This window comes from Sminthopsis crassicaudata, chromosome 3, assembly GCF_048593235.1.
Source record: "Sminthopsis crassicaudata isolate SCR6 chromosome 3, ASM4859323v1, whole genome shotgun sequence".
In the NCBI taxonomy this organism is placed as follows: Eukaryota; Metazoa; Chordata; class Mammalia; order Dasyuromorphia; family Dasyuridae; genus Sminthopsis; species Sminthopsis crassicaudata.
In genome coordinates, this window is record NC_133619.1 from 586,268,140 (window position 1) to 586,280,229 (window position 12,090).

At 32.2% G+C, this 12,090-nt stretch overlaps 1 protein-coding gene across 1 annotated transcript in view; it reads right to left on the reverse strand.

Moving 5' to 3' along the window:
* CSMD2 (CUB and Sushi multiple domains 2) overlaps nucleotides 1-12,090 on the reverse strand; it is a 988,708-nt gene that overhangs the window by 352,993 nt on the left and 623,625 nt on the right. Inside the window, 1 exon segment of the mRNA XM_074305059.1 lies at nucleotides 7,440-7,543. Within this exon segment, the coding sequence (XP_074161160.1) occupies nucleotides 7,440-7,543 (104 nt within the window).

Genomic DNA, 12,090 nt, shown 5'->3' on the forward strand with positions numbered 1-12,090 from the left:
CAGTGAAAGATAAGACTGAAAATTCAAATCAAATTCAAATGTTGCTCAGCAACATCAGATTATTTTCTGAGAGTAAGGATCTAGAATTTCTGTAAGAAAAAGTGCTATTTATAAGGGACTACAGAATTCAATTAATTAAATATCAATTATTTAATTCATTAACAGTCATTAAATGCCAGCTATCTATAAGGCACTGACTATACGACAACACTACTCTCAATTAATGTATAAATTAATAGGTCCTAATGTACACAAATAATTATAACAAAAAATTGTAATTAACAAGTATTTTTAGGTATTTACTATAGAATTGTCTAGGAAAAATATTTTGAGGAAACTGAGGAAGTAGAGATTAAGTTATCTATGAGGAAGTTAAGGCATTAGAAGAAGTAGCATCTGAGTTGGGACTTGATGTGAGAGAGATTTCAACAAACAAATGTGAAATGAGAATACCCTCTAATAAATAGGAATTTGATATATAAAATACACAAAAGCAGAATAGTATGGAATGGGAATGAGGGATATAGTGGAGTGGAATAGTATGAGATAAGATTGGAAAGCTGAACTGAGATAGTTTATAAGAGTCCTTGAATGCTAGATTAGGGAATTTCTATTTTATTTGATAGTTGCTAGAAAGCTACAGAATGATTTTGAAATGCTAATATAATTGCATACTGTGTTATGAAGATTACTAAGCAAGTTTGAAGGGGAAGAAGAAGACTTTAGTGTTTGATATTTTGAGTTTTAAGATGTGGGAACGTCCAGGTAGGATGTTGGTAAATATAGGATTATATTTATGGGGCTATTACTATAGATATTGATTCTACAGTCACTTGCATCCAAGGGATAACTGAAGCCATTAAAGTAAATAGAATCACCAAAATTGAGAACATACAGAAAAAAGAAAATACCCAGCATAATAACTTGGAGAGTAATATTTTTTTAATAAAGAGCAAGAAGAACAGGAGGATGAAGAACTAGCAACATAGGGATTGGAGACAATTGAAAATGTCACAAAAAGGGTAAAAAATTATTAAGATATTAAAAGGTCTACCAAATTTAACAAGGATCTCAGTGACCTTAAAGAAAGCATATTTAGTAAAGTGATAAAAACTAATAAGAGATTTTTACAAGGTTAAGAAGGGAAGAAAGTTAAAAAACAGTGTGAGTAGATGACTTTGTAGAATTTTGAAAGAAAAAGAATAAATGAATCATATATAGAGAACTAGAAGATATCTCAGAGGTCATCTAATCTAATCATCTCATTTTATAGATGAGGAAACTGAGACCTAGAGACTAAGTGACTTGCCCAGAGTAAGCAAGCATTGATCTGGATGGTCACACATAGTTGCTGCTCTTTTTGCATTATCATGCTGCCTACAAAGCAAGGAAGATGAAAGTAACTTGAAGGATTGGCAGTGTTAAGAAAAAATATTATTTTCTTTAGAATATGGAATGATTATGGCTTTAGATTGGTCTTACTGGAGAATGTTTAACTTAATTGAAATTAATTCGTACTGCACATTATACAAAGACTTTTTATTAGTCCAGAGCAAACAGTTTAATAGACTAAAAAGAAATCTTAGACTTTGTAAAGCAGTATGTAAAAGTGAATGATGAAAGTATCTTATCTAATAATACTTGGAATAACAGAAATTTTCAAACACTTCAGAGAAATTTTATATCAAATTAAGCATTTTTCAGAAGTTCCTATTTATAAAGTTTATTTATTTGAAATGATCTTCATTTTATACCCCAACTGAATATAGGTATATCCTAATTTCGTTTGCCAGTGGATATCATTTTACAAATCCATCATAATAAATTGAACTCTACCAAAAAAAAAAAAAAATCACAAAACCCAACCAAAACATTGCTTGGCTAATTGCTTCCTTATTACCCTTGCTCCTTTGGACAATGATTCCTCCATCATAAAGTCTGTGATAAAGAAGAAAAAAAGTCAAACATAGTCTAATGGAATAAGTCAAGCAAAGCTCTATGGTGCATTTTTGAGAGAATAGCTTTCAAAGAGCTGAGAGAAAGTTAGGGTGAAGTACACTAATATTTTGCAGGGGAAAACAGTCTAAGAAAAAAGAGAAAATCTCAAAAATGAAAATCTGAAGAGATAAGCAAAAATTTTGCCAGGCAATTCAGTCTAAGTGGGATAAAAGACTCTACAGAATAAAATTCTGAAGATAGAAGCAGAAATGACTCTAATTTTTAAAAAAGGAGAGATCTGCCTAAAGATTCTACTAAAGAGCTGTAATTAGAGAAAAATGTTTTAAAGAAGATAATAACAACTGCAACTTAGCTACAAAGGAATATAAAAGAGTAGCAGAGTACATAGGAATAATACCAAGAATGATAAACAATAAAATGAAGTAATAATCAATAACAAAAATTTTCCTTCTATTCTTAATTTATGGTATTACCAGAAAAGACCAAATAAAAAATAGGACTGTTTGTCACTGATGGAATGATTGTGATAAACAATGAGAAGGCTGAAATGACTCAACTCTTACTTTGCTTCTGTTTTCTTTTTTCAAGGAAAATTGTTTTTGGACTGGAAAGGACAGATCAAAAATGATGAGCAGGGATTTGAAAAAAAATCAGGAAATGAAGATATTAGCATCTGTCTGTCTTTAAAATATCATAAAGCTTTAATAAATTAGAATACCAAAAGAACTTTTAAACATCTATGTGAATGGGCAAAGTATGATAGATCTATTTAAAGGGAAACAGAAACCTTAAACAAAAGATTCTTGATACTGATATGTATTTCTGCCAAATTATGGAACATATTATTAAAGAGACAATTTGTGAGCACTCAGAAAGAGCATGAATCATTTAAGTACAAATGATACCAGATTAATCTCATTTTATTTCTTTCCTTCTTTTCTTTCTTTTCCTTTCTCATTTTCTTTTTCTTTCTTTCTTTTTAACTAACTAAACTGCTAAAATTCAAGGGAAGGTTATATTTACATTTTATCAAAGCATTTGACCAAAGATTTTCTTAAGAATATTGTGGATAAAAATGATAGATTATAGGTCAATGGATAGTACCATTAGGATTTGGAAACAGTTATATATTTGGATTCATAGAGTATTTACTGATAGAAAAATATCAATTTTGAAAGACATTAGTGGAACGTCCCACAGATGTGTCCTTGACTATGATACTCAGCATTTTTCATATATGATTTGGATGAAAGCATAAACGGTATGCTTGATGTATTTTCAAATGACACAAAGTTGAAAGGGATAACTATTCTACGACAGTCAGAATACATAAAGATCTTGCTTGACAAGCAAGAAAAAAGAACAAATCAAGTAAGAGGAAATTAAATAGGAATAAGTGTCAAGTCCTACATCTTGGCTCAAAAACTAATTTCACAAATAAAGGCTAAAGAAAGTGTGATTAAATGCAATTCCTAGAAAAGAACTTGGAGTTTTCAGTAGCTGAATGTTCAATATAAATCAAAATATGACATGGCAGCTCACAAATGGTAATGCTATCCTAAACAGTATTAAGAATGACAAAATATCTAAAGCAAAAATGGTAATAGTTTTTACTATATACTGGTTTAAACAAATATTTGAAAACTGTGTTTAGTACTAGGATCACATTTTAGGAATGTGACAGACAAGCTAAGGCAGGTCCAAGAAGGAAGCAGGGATATTAGCCTTGAGAATAAATTGTTTAGGGAAGAGGGGAGCAAGATAGCTGTCAGGAGAGCTTTAGGTTTAATTTTTTTAAAAGGTTACAAAGAAGAAACATAGAGAGACTCAGTTTATTTTGCTTAATCCGAGAAGACAAACCATAAGCAATAGATATAAATTGCAAAGATACAAGTTTATATTTGTAGCCACATGAAAAGGTGCTCCAAATCACTATTGATAAGAGAAATGCAAATTAAGACAACTCTGACATATCACTACACACCTGTTAGATTAGCTAAGATGACAGGAAACGATAATGATGAATGTTGGAGGGGATGTGGAAAAACTGGGACAATAATTTATTGTTGATGTTACTGTGAATGGATCCAACCATTCTGGAGAGCAATTTGGAACTACACTCAAAAAGGTATCAAACTGTGCATACCCTTCAATTCAGCAATGTTACTACTGGGCTTGTATTCCCAAAGAGATCCTAAAGAAGGGAAAAAGACCCACATGTGCAAAAATGTTTGTGGCAGCCCTCTTTGTAGTGGCAAGAAACAGGAAACTGAGTAGATGCCCATCAATTGGAGAATGGCTGGATAAATTATGATATATGAAGGCTATGGAATACTATCGTTCTGCAAGAAACAACCAGCGGGATGATATCAGAGAGGCCTGGAGAGACCTACATGAACTGATGCTAAGTAAAATGAACAGAACCAGGAGATCATTATATATGACAAGAAGAAGACTATATGATTATTAATTCTGATGAATGTGGCTCTCTTCAACATTGAGATGATTCAAACCAGTTCTACTTGTGCACTGATGAAGAGAGCCATCTACACCCAGAGAAAGAACCATGGGAACAGAATGTGGAACACAGCATAGTATTCTCACTCTTTCTGTTGTTATTTGCTTGCATTTTGTTTTCTTTCTCAGTTTTCCTTTTTCTTCATTCTTGATCTTTTTTTTTTAATTTTTCTTTTCTTTTTTATTTTATAAATATAACTTTTTTTGACAATACATATGCATGGGTAATTTTTTCAACATTATCCCTTGCACTTACTTCTGTTCCTATTTTTCCCTTCCTTCCCTCTACCCCTTCCCCTAGATGGCAGGCAGTCTTATACATGGTAAATATGTTATAGTATATCCTAGATACAATATATGTGTGCAGAACTGAATTTCTTGTTGCACAGGAAGAATTAGATTCAGAAGGTAAAAATAACCTGGGAAGAAAAACAAAAAATGCAACTCATTTCATAGTGTTCCTTCTTTGGGTGTAGTTGATTCTATCTATAGAATCAACTATATCCATCATTGATCAATTGGAACTGAATTATTGATTTAATTTTTTTTGTGCAACAAGATAACTATAAATATGTATACATATATAAGATCTAACATGTATTTCAACGTGTTTAACATATATTGGACTATCCACCAGCTGGGGGACGGGGGTGGAGGGAAGGAGGGGAAAATTTGGAACAAAAAGTTATGCAAGGGTCAATGTTTGAAAAATTATCCATGCATATGCTTTGTAAATAAGATACAAGTTTAGACTTAATGAAAGGAACAACTTCTTATTAGAGCTATTCAAAACTGTAATGCCTTGGTTTAAACAATAATCTCCCTTACTGAAAGAATACAAGCAGACATTGAATAAATATTGGGGAAAGTGGGGAAGAGAATAGAGATGTTACGCAGACAGGCTTTTCTTCAGGTGAATGTTGAACTAGATAGTCTCTATGGTAAATTTATGCTTCTGATTCTAGGAATTAACTGCCTCCTGGAAGATCAAATTAATTCAATTAAACAAACGTTAATGAAATACTACGTGTATGATACTAGGCAAAGGTCTAGTAATTCAAACATGAACAATTATATAGTTCCTATCATGAATGAACTTTACCTTTTATGAGGATGGTATGTGTCAATAAAATACAACCTGGAATTTGGTAGACAAAGTATAGGAATGGAGCCAAACACACACATGAAGACTGCTTCAGAGAAGCCACAGAGATAAAACTGTTTTATAGTCTGACTTTTGATTATCCTAGAATAACTAATTTGATTATATTCTCAGATGTTAGTCTTGCCTGTATTGTGATAATGGAAATGGGGGAAAGAATCAATAAGGAGTTGAGTATAGAAATGATGTGGAGAGGTGTGGATGAGATCTGTGTAGATGGGAAGATGTAGAAGGGGAAATGGAATTTAGCTACAAACTTTCAAATCTATAGATTTGTTGGTGATACAACAACAATGGAGAAAAGCCAAGATGCAGTAAGGCAAAATAGCTGCTATATCTTGACAGAAAAAAGCAAGTTAAAGGGAAGTCATTGTTTAGCTTAAAGAGGAAAGAAATACTTTAGGATATCTGGGATCCATGGCAAACAACAGGGAGAAGATAAGGATGACTTAGAGCAAATCCATCCCTTTACAAGAGGTATAAGTTGAAATGGATAAGACTTTGATGACATAATTTTCATTCATAAAGAGCAGAAACGTTAGTTCACAGCACTTAGTTCATTGGCATCAAAACCCCTAGAATGTAAATAATTAAATCAGAGACTTCACAGCACATTTCAGAATCTGTAATGATCAGAAGAGACAAGTATTAATAATAAAGAAGTATATGTGGGTTCTTCCAGAAGAGCTCCTCCAGAAAGGTAATTGATCTCAACACTCTTTTGATTTAAAACTTTCTTGGAGGCAAAACACATCTCCTAACATTTAGGAGTCTTTGATAACAACTCAAATGGTGATACAAATGGGCCAAAAGCAATTGGAAGAGCTATGCCCTAATTCTATGTCACTTTAGACAAATCACTTAAATCTGGAATGCTATAGATTTCTCTATATGTCAGAGGGGACTGGTCCCAAATTTCTACTTTTTCAAGGTTTTTAGGGTTAGAGTGGTAAAAGAGTTGACTTCTATGAAAATAAAAAAGGGAGAATGAGGAATGAAGTCAGGGAATCCTAAGAAAGAAACGACAATACATTCTAGTGATTACTATCTGTATCAACTAAGAGTAGTCATTCTTAGCTAACATTTAACCCTATTTCCAGAATGTATAATTTTGCAGAAAGTGAATCCTCCAGATCGTGGCTGGACAACAGAAGACAAAGCCTCAGTGGCATGACACTTAGTTTTTTTTTAATGTGAAGCTATATATTTCTTATCAGGAAAAAAATGAGACCTAAGTATGTATATTAAGCATAAACCTCACTCTAAGTTTTAATCTGAACTGGAAGAAGGGAAGTTGTACCACTTCAGTATAAAAACAGAAACATTTAATTAGCTAGATATTACTAAACTTCAGGATAAAGGAACATCTCCACATCCAAGATGGATGATGCTTTTAATGACATCAGAGATAAAGTCTGCCCATCCAAAAGGATGGAGAAAATTGAACAAAAATCCAAACCAAATTCAGAGAAATTCAATAAATCTTTCCTCTTATCACTAATCAAGAAGCTATTCATTTTAATGTAAATTCAGATATTTAATTTGTGTTCAGTGCTGGTAGAGGCAGACCAAACATTCCTAAAACCAGAACACTCATCTTTCAAAGGTATATATGGAGTCAATATTTAATTAAATTGACCTGGAGATCAATCCAGTTTTTTTCTTTTTCCTAGAACAAAAAACTTCCCCATTCCCCACTGGACATCAGGTTTATTCTGCCTAAACCCATTTCTCCCAATAATACCTCTCCAACTACATTGTCTCCTTCTACAACCGTGGTGGGAAAATAAGTTTTGCTTACACATAGAGAATTGTTTTCTGGTCCCCATCCTGCCCACCATCCCCCACAGTCAGCGTGTCATAGCCTCTTTCCAGGTCAAATTCCTCAAAAGTAAGCTTGATCACCTGTGGGAGAAACACATTCATTAGTATCAGAATAGGAGCTATGACAGTGAGATTTCTCAGGTTATTTTAAAACCAATTTTTAAATAAACAAGAGCCTCCAGCAAAGAAAATGGTAACCAATTTTTTCTCTCTTTTTTTTTTTCTGATAGCTAACCTGTCCTTGATACTTATAAACATTACTGCAACCATCCTTTAGAATTCTCATTCAGAGACTATTTTTTCTGGGTTATCTTTATTGATATAGGTCTGGGACAGGAACTGTGATTCCACAGGAACAGATTCTGAGTGAGAAGACTTCCTCTACCATTACAGACCAGCATCTTCTCTTTAACTTAAGTGACTGGTCCAGGGTCACACAAGATGTGTCATAAACAGGATGTAACCCAGGTCTTCCTGACTTCAATTGGGGTCAGCTATCTTCTAAATCATATGGCTCTTCATTATTTGGATCTCTGCTCAACAGACAACAAACTTTTTGAAGCCTCTTACTATTTTCAAAGGTCTTCATAGTAAAGAGAATATCTTTGTAGGGTCCCACTGATCAGTACATTAAAATACCTGTAAATCTGGAAACAATATCCATGTAAAGCATGTAACCGACAATATCCTCACTAAGAATGACCAGCAAAGGCTATTTCATCCATCCCCAACCATTCACAACTATTCTATTCTTCTGGATTGTTAAGAAAGGAAATAATCTGATATGTCCTTCAACCTAGTATAGGCTATGAAGAAGAACTTATTAAAGGCTAGCAAAGATCTCCTCTTGCTCATTCTCTTTGGTTTGTTCCTCATCATAACTGAGATGTCTGGTCACCTAACATTTTATGTAACATGTCACAAATTTAAAATTAACATTGTCTTTCTCTGATCTAAAAAAAAATTACCTTCAGACACTTTCTGTGTGATTCTTTTCTTTAATTCTGGAGAGAAAGTGAAGAAGATGTTAGGAAGGGCAGGGTTAACTTTTTTTTAACCCTGCCCTTCCTAGCATCTTCTTCACTTTCTCTCCAGCATTAAAATCTATATAATCAAGACCCATCAAGTGTCCAGCTGAAATCAAAGCAACATAAAAGTGGTCCACACATAAGTCTCATAGAAAAGACTCATGAAGGTATCATAATGGTGTGTTTTTTTTCAAATTGGTACTATTCTCTTTCTTTGAAAATAGATTGTTGGAAGGATGTGCTGATAACTCCAGAGTTCTTAGAATTGGGGTCCAAATTAAGGTAGGTGCTGTCTATTTCTCCATTTTGCTTAGTTCAGACATCTGTATTTAAGTGGTATTCCAGCTATACATGTTAAATGAGGACATCCAAAAATAGTTTCCACCAATTTATTTTTTTAGCTAATTTTTTTCAATTCTTTGACCTAACTAGTTTTCCCATTTTCCTCATCTAGTATACTTAATATACAGAGGATAATAATTTTAGGTCAATAGATCCCTTCTTCATCTATCTGAAGAGTTGCTAAATGGCAAATTTTATAAGTTCCCTCACCCTTTCCAGATCTTTTTATAAGATTGTATGTCTCTAAATAGAAAGTATTCCAATACTCTACAGCTCAGAATGATTTCTGCTCTTCTGTATGTATTCTATGCCTCTTGTAAGTCACAGAATAACAGAATATCAGAACTAGAAAGGAGCTCAGAGTACCTTTAAATGAAATCCTACTTGAAACATGAATTCTCCTTACAAAATCCCAAATTTTCATGCTGTCTCTGCTTAAACTCCTCCAAGGACAGGAAATTCAAATAGGTTATAAGTTCTTTTAATATAAACAATGTCTTTTCTTTCTTTTAGTTTGTCTTTATAGCAGGTAAGATGTGGGTGAGGTGCCCTCCATCACAAGTCCAGAATATCTGAAGTGAATGAATTCAAGTTATGATCTCCTTCATAGTTTGCTAATCAGAACAGAAAAAATGCACAGATCCTAAAGCTTTAGTTCAATAGTTGTATAAATATGTCCAATAACTCTCCCTACATTACTAACAAAAGGTCTAGCCTATAAATGAAGACTTCCATCTAAAAGGAAACCCACCAGCTCTCAAGGCAACTTTTAGTTTATGAAGTACATAGTGGTTTGTTAACACAAGGGATACTTGGGTAGGTAATCTAATATGCAGAAAAGAAGTAACATTGTGTTTATTTGTTTGTTTTAGGAAAAAGGCCCATATAACTAAAAAATGAAGCTTTTATTCTTAAAAATCCAGATTCCCTGTAATACCTCTTTGTTCAAGATGGAGAATTGTAGTTTATCAAAGCACACTTTCTTAAAGGCTCTTATATAATAGTGTCTCCATGATTGGAACACTATTATTAATGTGGGAATATAATGATAAAATAATGTAATTAACACAAAGAACATTGCTCTACAGTGACACACATCATTAAGTGAACCAGTCATTCATATAAACTGCTTTTTAAACAGTCTGACCCTAATTAAAGAGCTAATTATATTAGGCATAACATATACTATCACCTTTGTGCAGAACAACAAGATACCTTGTGCAATATTTATTTACAAAACTTTTTTTTTTCTGCTTTGCTTTGGTTAAACCCTAAGGTTTCTTTAATGTGTTATTAATTAACTTTCCCATAAGGCTATTATAGGATCCAAAAAAAAAAATAATGAATGTAAGATACATTAGAAACCTTAAAGTACTACATAAACAATAGCTATTATTATGAACAATAAAGATAATGGTACATAATGATAAACCAGAATGAATATATAGTATAGCAAAAGAAAAAAAAAAAAAAAAGAACAGGAGAAAAAAAAAGATATAGTTTTGCAAACAGGAAGACTTAGATTCACATCTTACCTCAAACACATTAGCAATATTATTGAATAAATGAAAGTTTGATTTAATTTGATAACAAAAATCAAAATTTTGGTTAAAATTTGAATCAATGAAATAATCAGCTAATTTAAAAGGAAGCCCAGGGATTCATCTCATATCTGAACAAAACCCCCTTACAAAATATCTAATAAGTAAATATACAATTGTTGCTTAATATCCTAAAATGAGGGGTAATTCAATATTATGATAGCCTCTTTTACTTTTGGAAAATAAATTTTTAGCATTCTTCTTTTGTTAAGAATTTAATCATCAATATAATATGAACATTGAAATATATAAAAATGAGCAAAAAGGAATCAAAACAAACTTCCATTAACATAATTTTAATGCATATTAAATTTAACATGACAGTAACAAAACTAGTATTTTGTATCATTGTGGCTTTTCTATATATATATTTAAAATTATTTTATTGATATTCTTATCATATCTCTATCATTACCCATTTATTTGTAATCCCCTTCTGCTGCCACTTCTATGGGATCCCTTCTTTTTAACAAATAAATATAATCAAACCTGCTAGCTAAAATCAAAACTTTAGTTTTCTTTGAAAATATATCTCATTTTGAGATTTAAATGAATTGATGCTAAGTGAAATGAACAGAACCAGGAGATCATTATACACAAAATTATACAATGATCAATTCTGATGTATGTGGCTCACTTCAACAATGAGATGATTCAAGCTAGTTCCAATTGTTCAATGATGAAGAGAGTTAACTATGCCCAGAGAGAGAGCTATGGGAAATGAATGTGGACCACAACATAGCATTTCCACTCTTTCTGTTGTTTGCTTGTATTTTTGTTTTACTTTTCAGGTTTTTTCTTTTTTTCTAGATCTGATTTTTCTTGTGCAGCAAGATAACTGTATAGATATGTATACATATAATTGCATTTAATATATTTAACATGTATTGGACTATCTGCTATCTAAGGGAGAGGGTGGGTGGAAGAGGGAAAAAGTTGGAACAGAAGGTTCTAAGGGTCAATGTTGAAAAATTACCCATACATATGTTTTGTAAATAAAAATCTACAATAACAATAATAATAAAAAGAAAATATATCTCATTTTATTCAAACCACTTCCAATTGTCCAATGATGAAGAGAGGACAGTGGGAACTGAATGTGGTTCACAACATAGCATTCTCACTCTTTTTATTGTTGTTTGCTTGCATTTTATTTTGCTTCTTTTTCTTTTTTTACTGGTTTGATTTGATTTTTCTTGTGCAGCACAATAATTGTATAAAAATGTATGTATATATTGGATTTAACATATATTTCTTCCATGTTTAACATATATTGGACTACTTGCCATCTAGGGAAGGGTGTGGGGAAAGGGGAGAAATTGGAAAATAAGATTTGGCAAGGGCTAATATTGAAGAATTGTCCATGTATATGTTTTGAAAAATAAAAAGCTTTTAAAAAAAAAAAGAAAATATATCTCATATTGTACTGCTACTCCATAATATTTTTGCCAAGAGGTGGGAGGCATGCTTTAAATCATGAATCACTGCATTCAACAGAGTTTTAAAGTTTATCAAAGTTGTTTTCTCTTAAATGATTGTGGTCATTGTGCAAATTGTTCTGGTTCTATTCATCTCCATCTGTATCAGTACATACAAGTTTCTCATGTTTCTCTGACTTCATACTATTCATCATATTTTATGGTATAACAATGTTCCA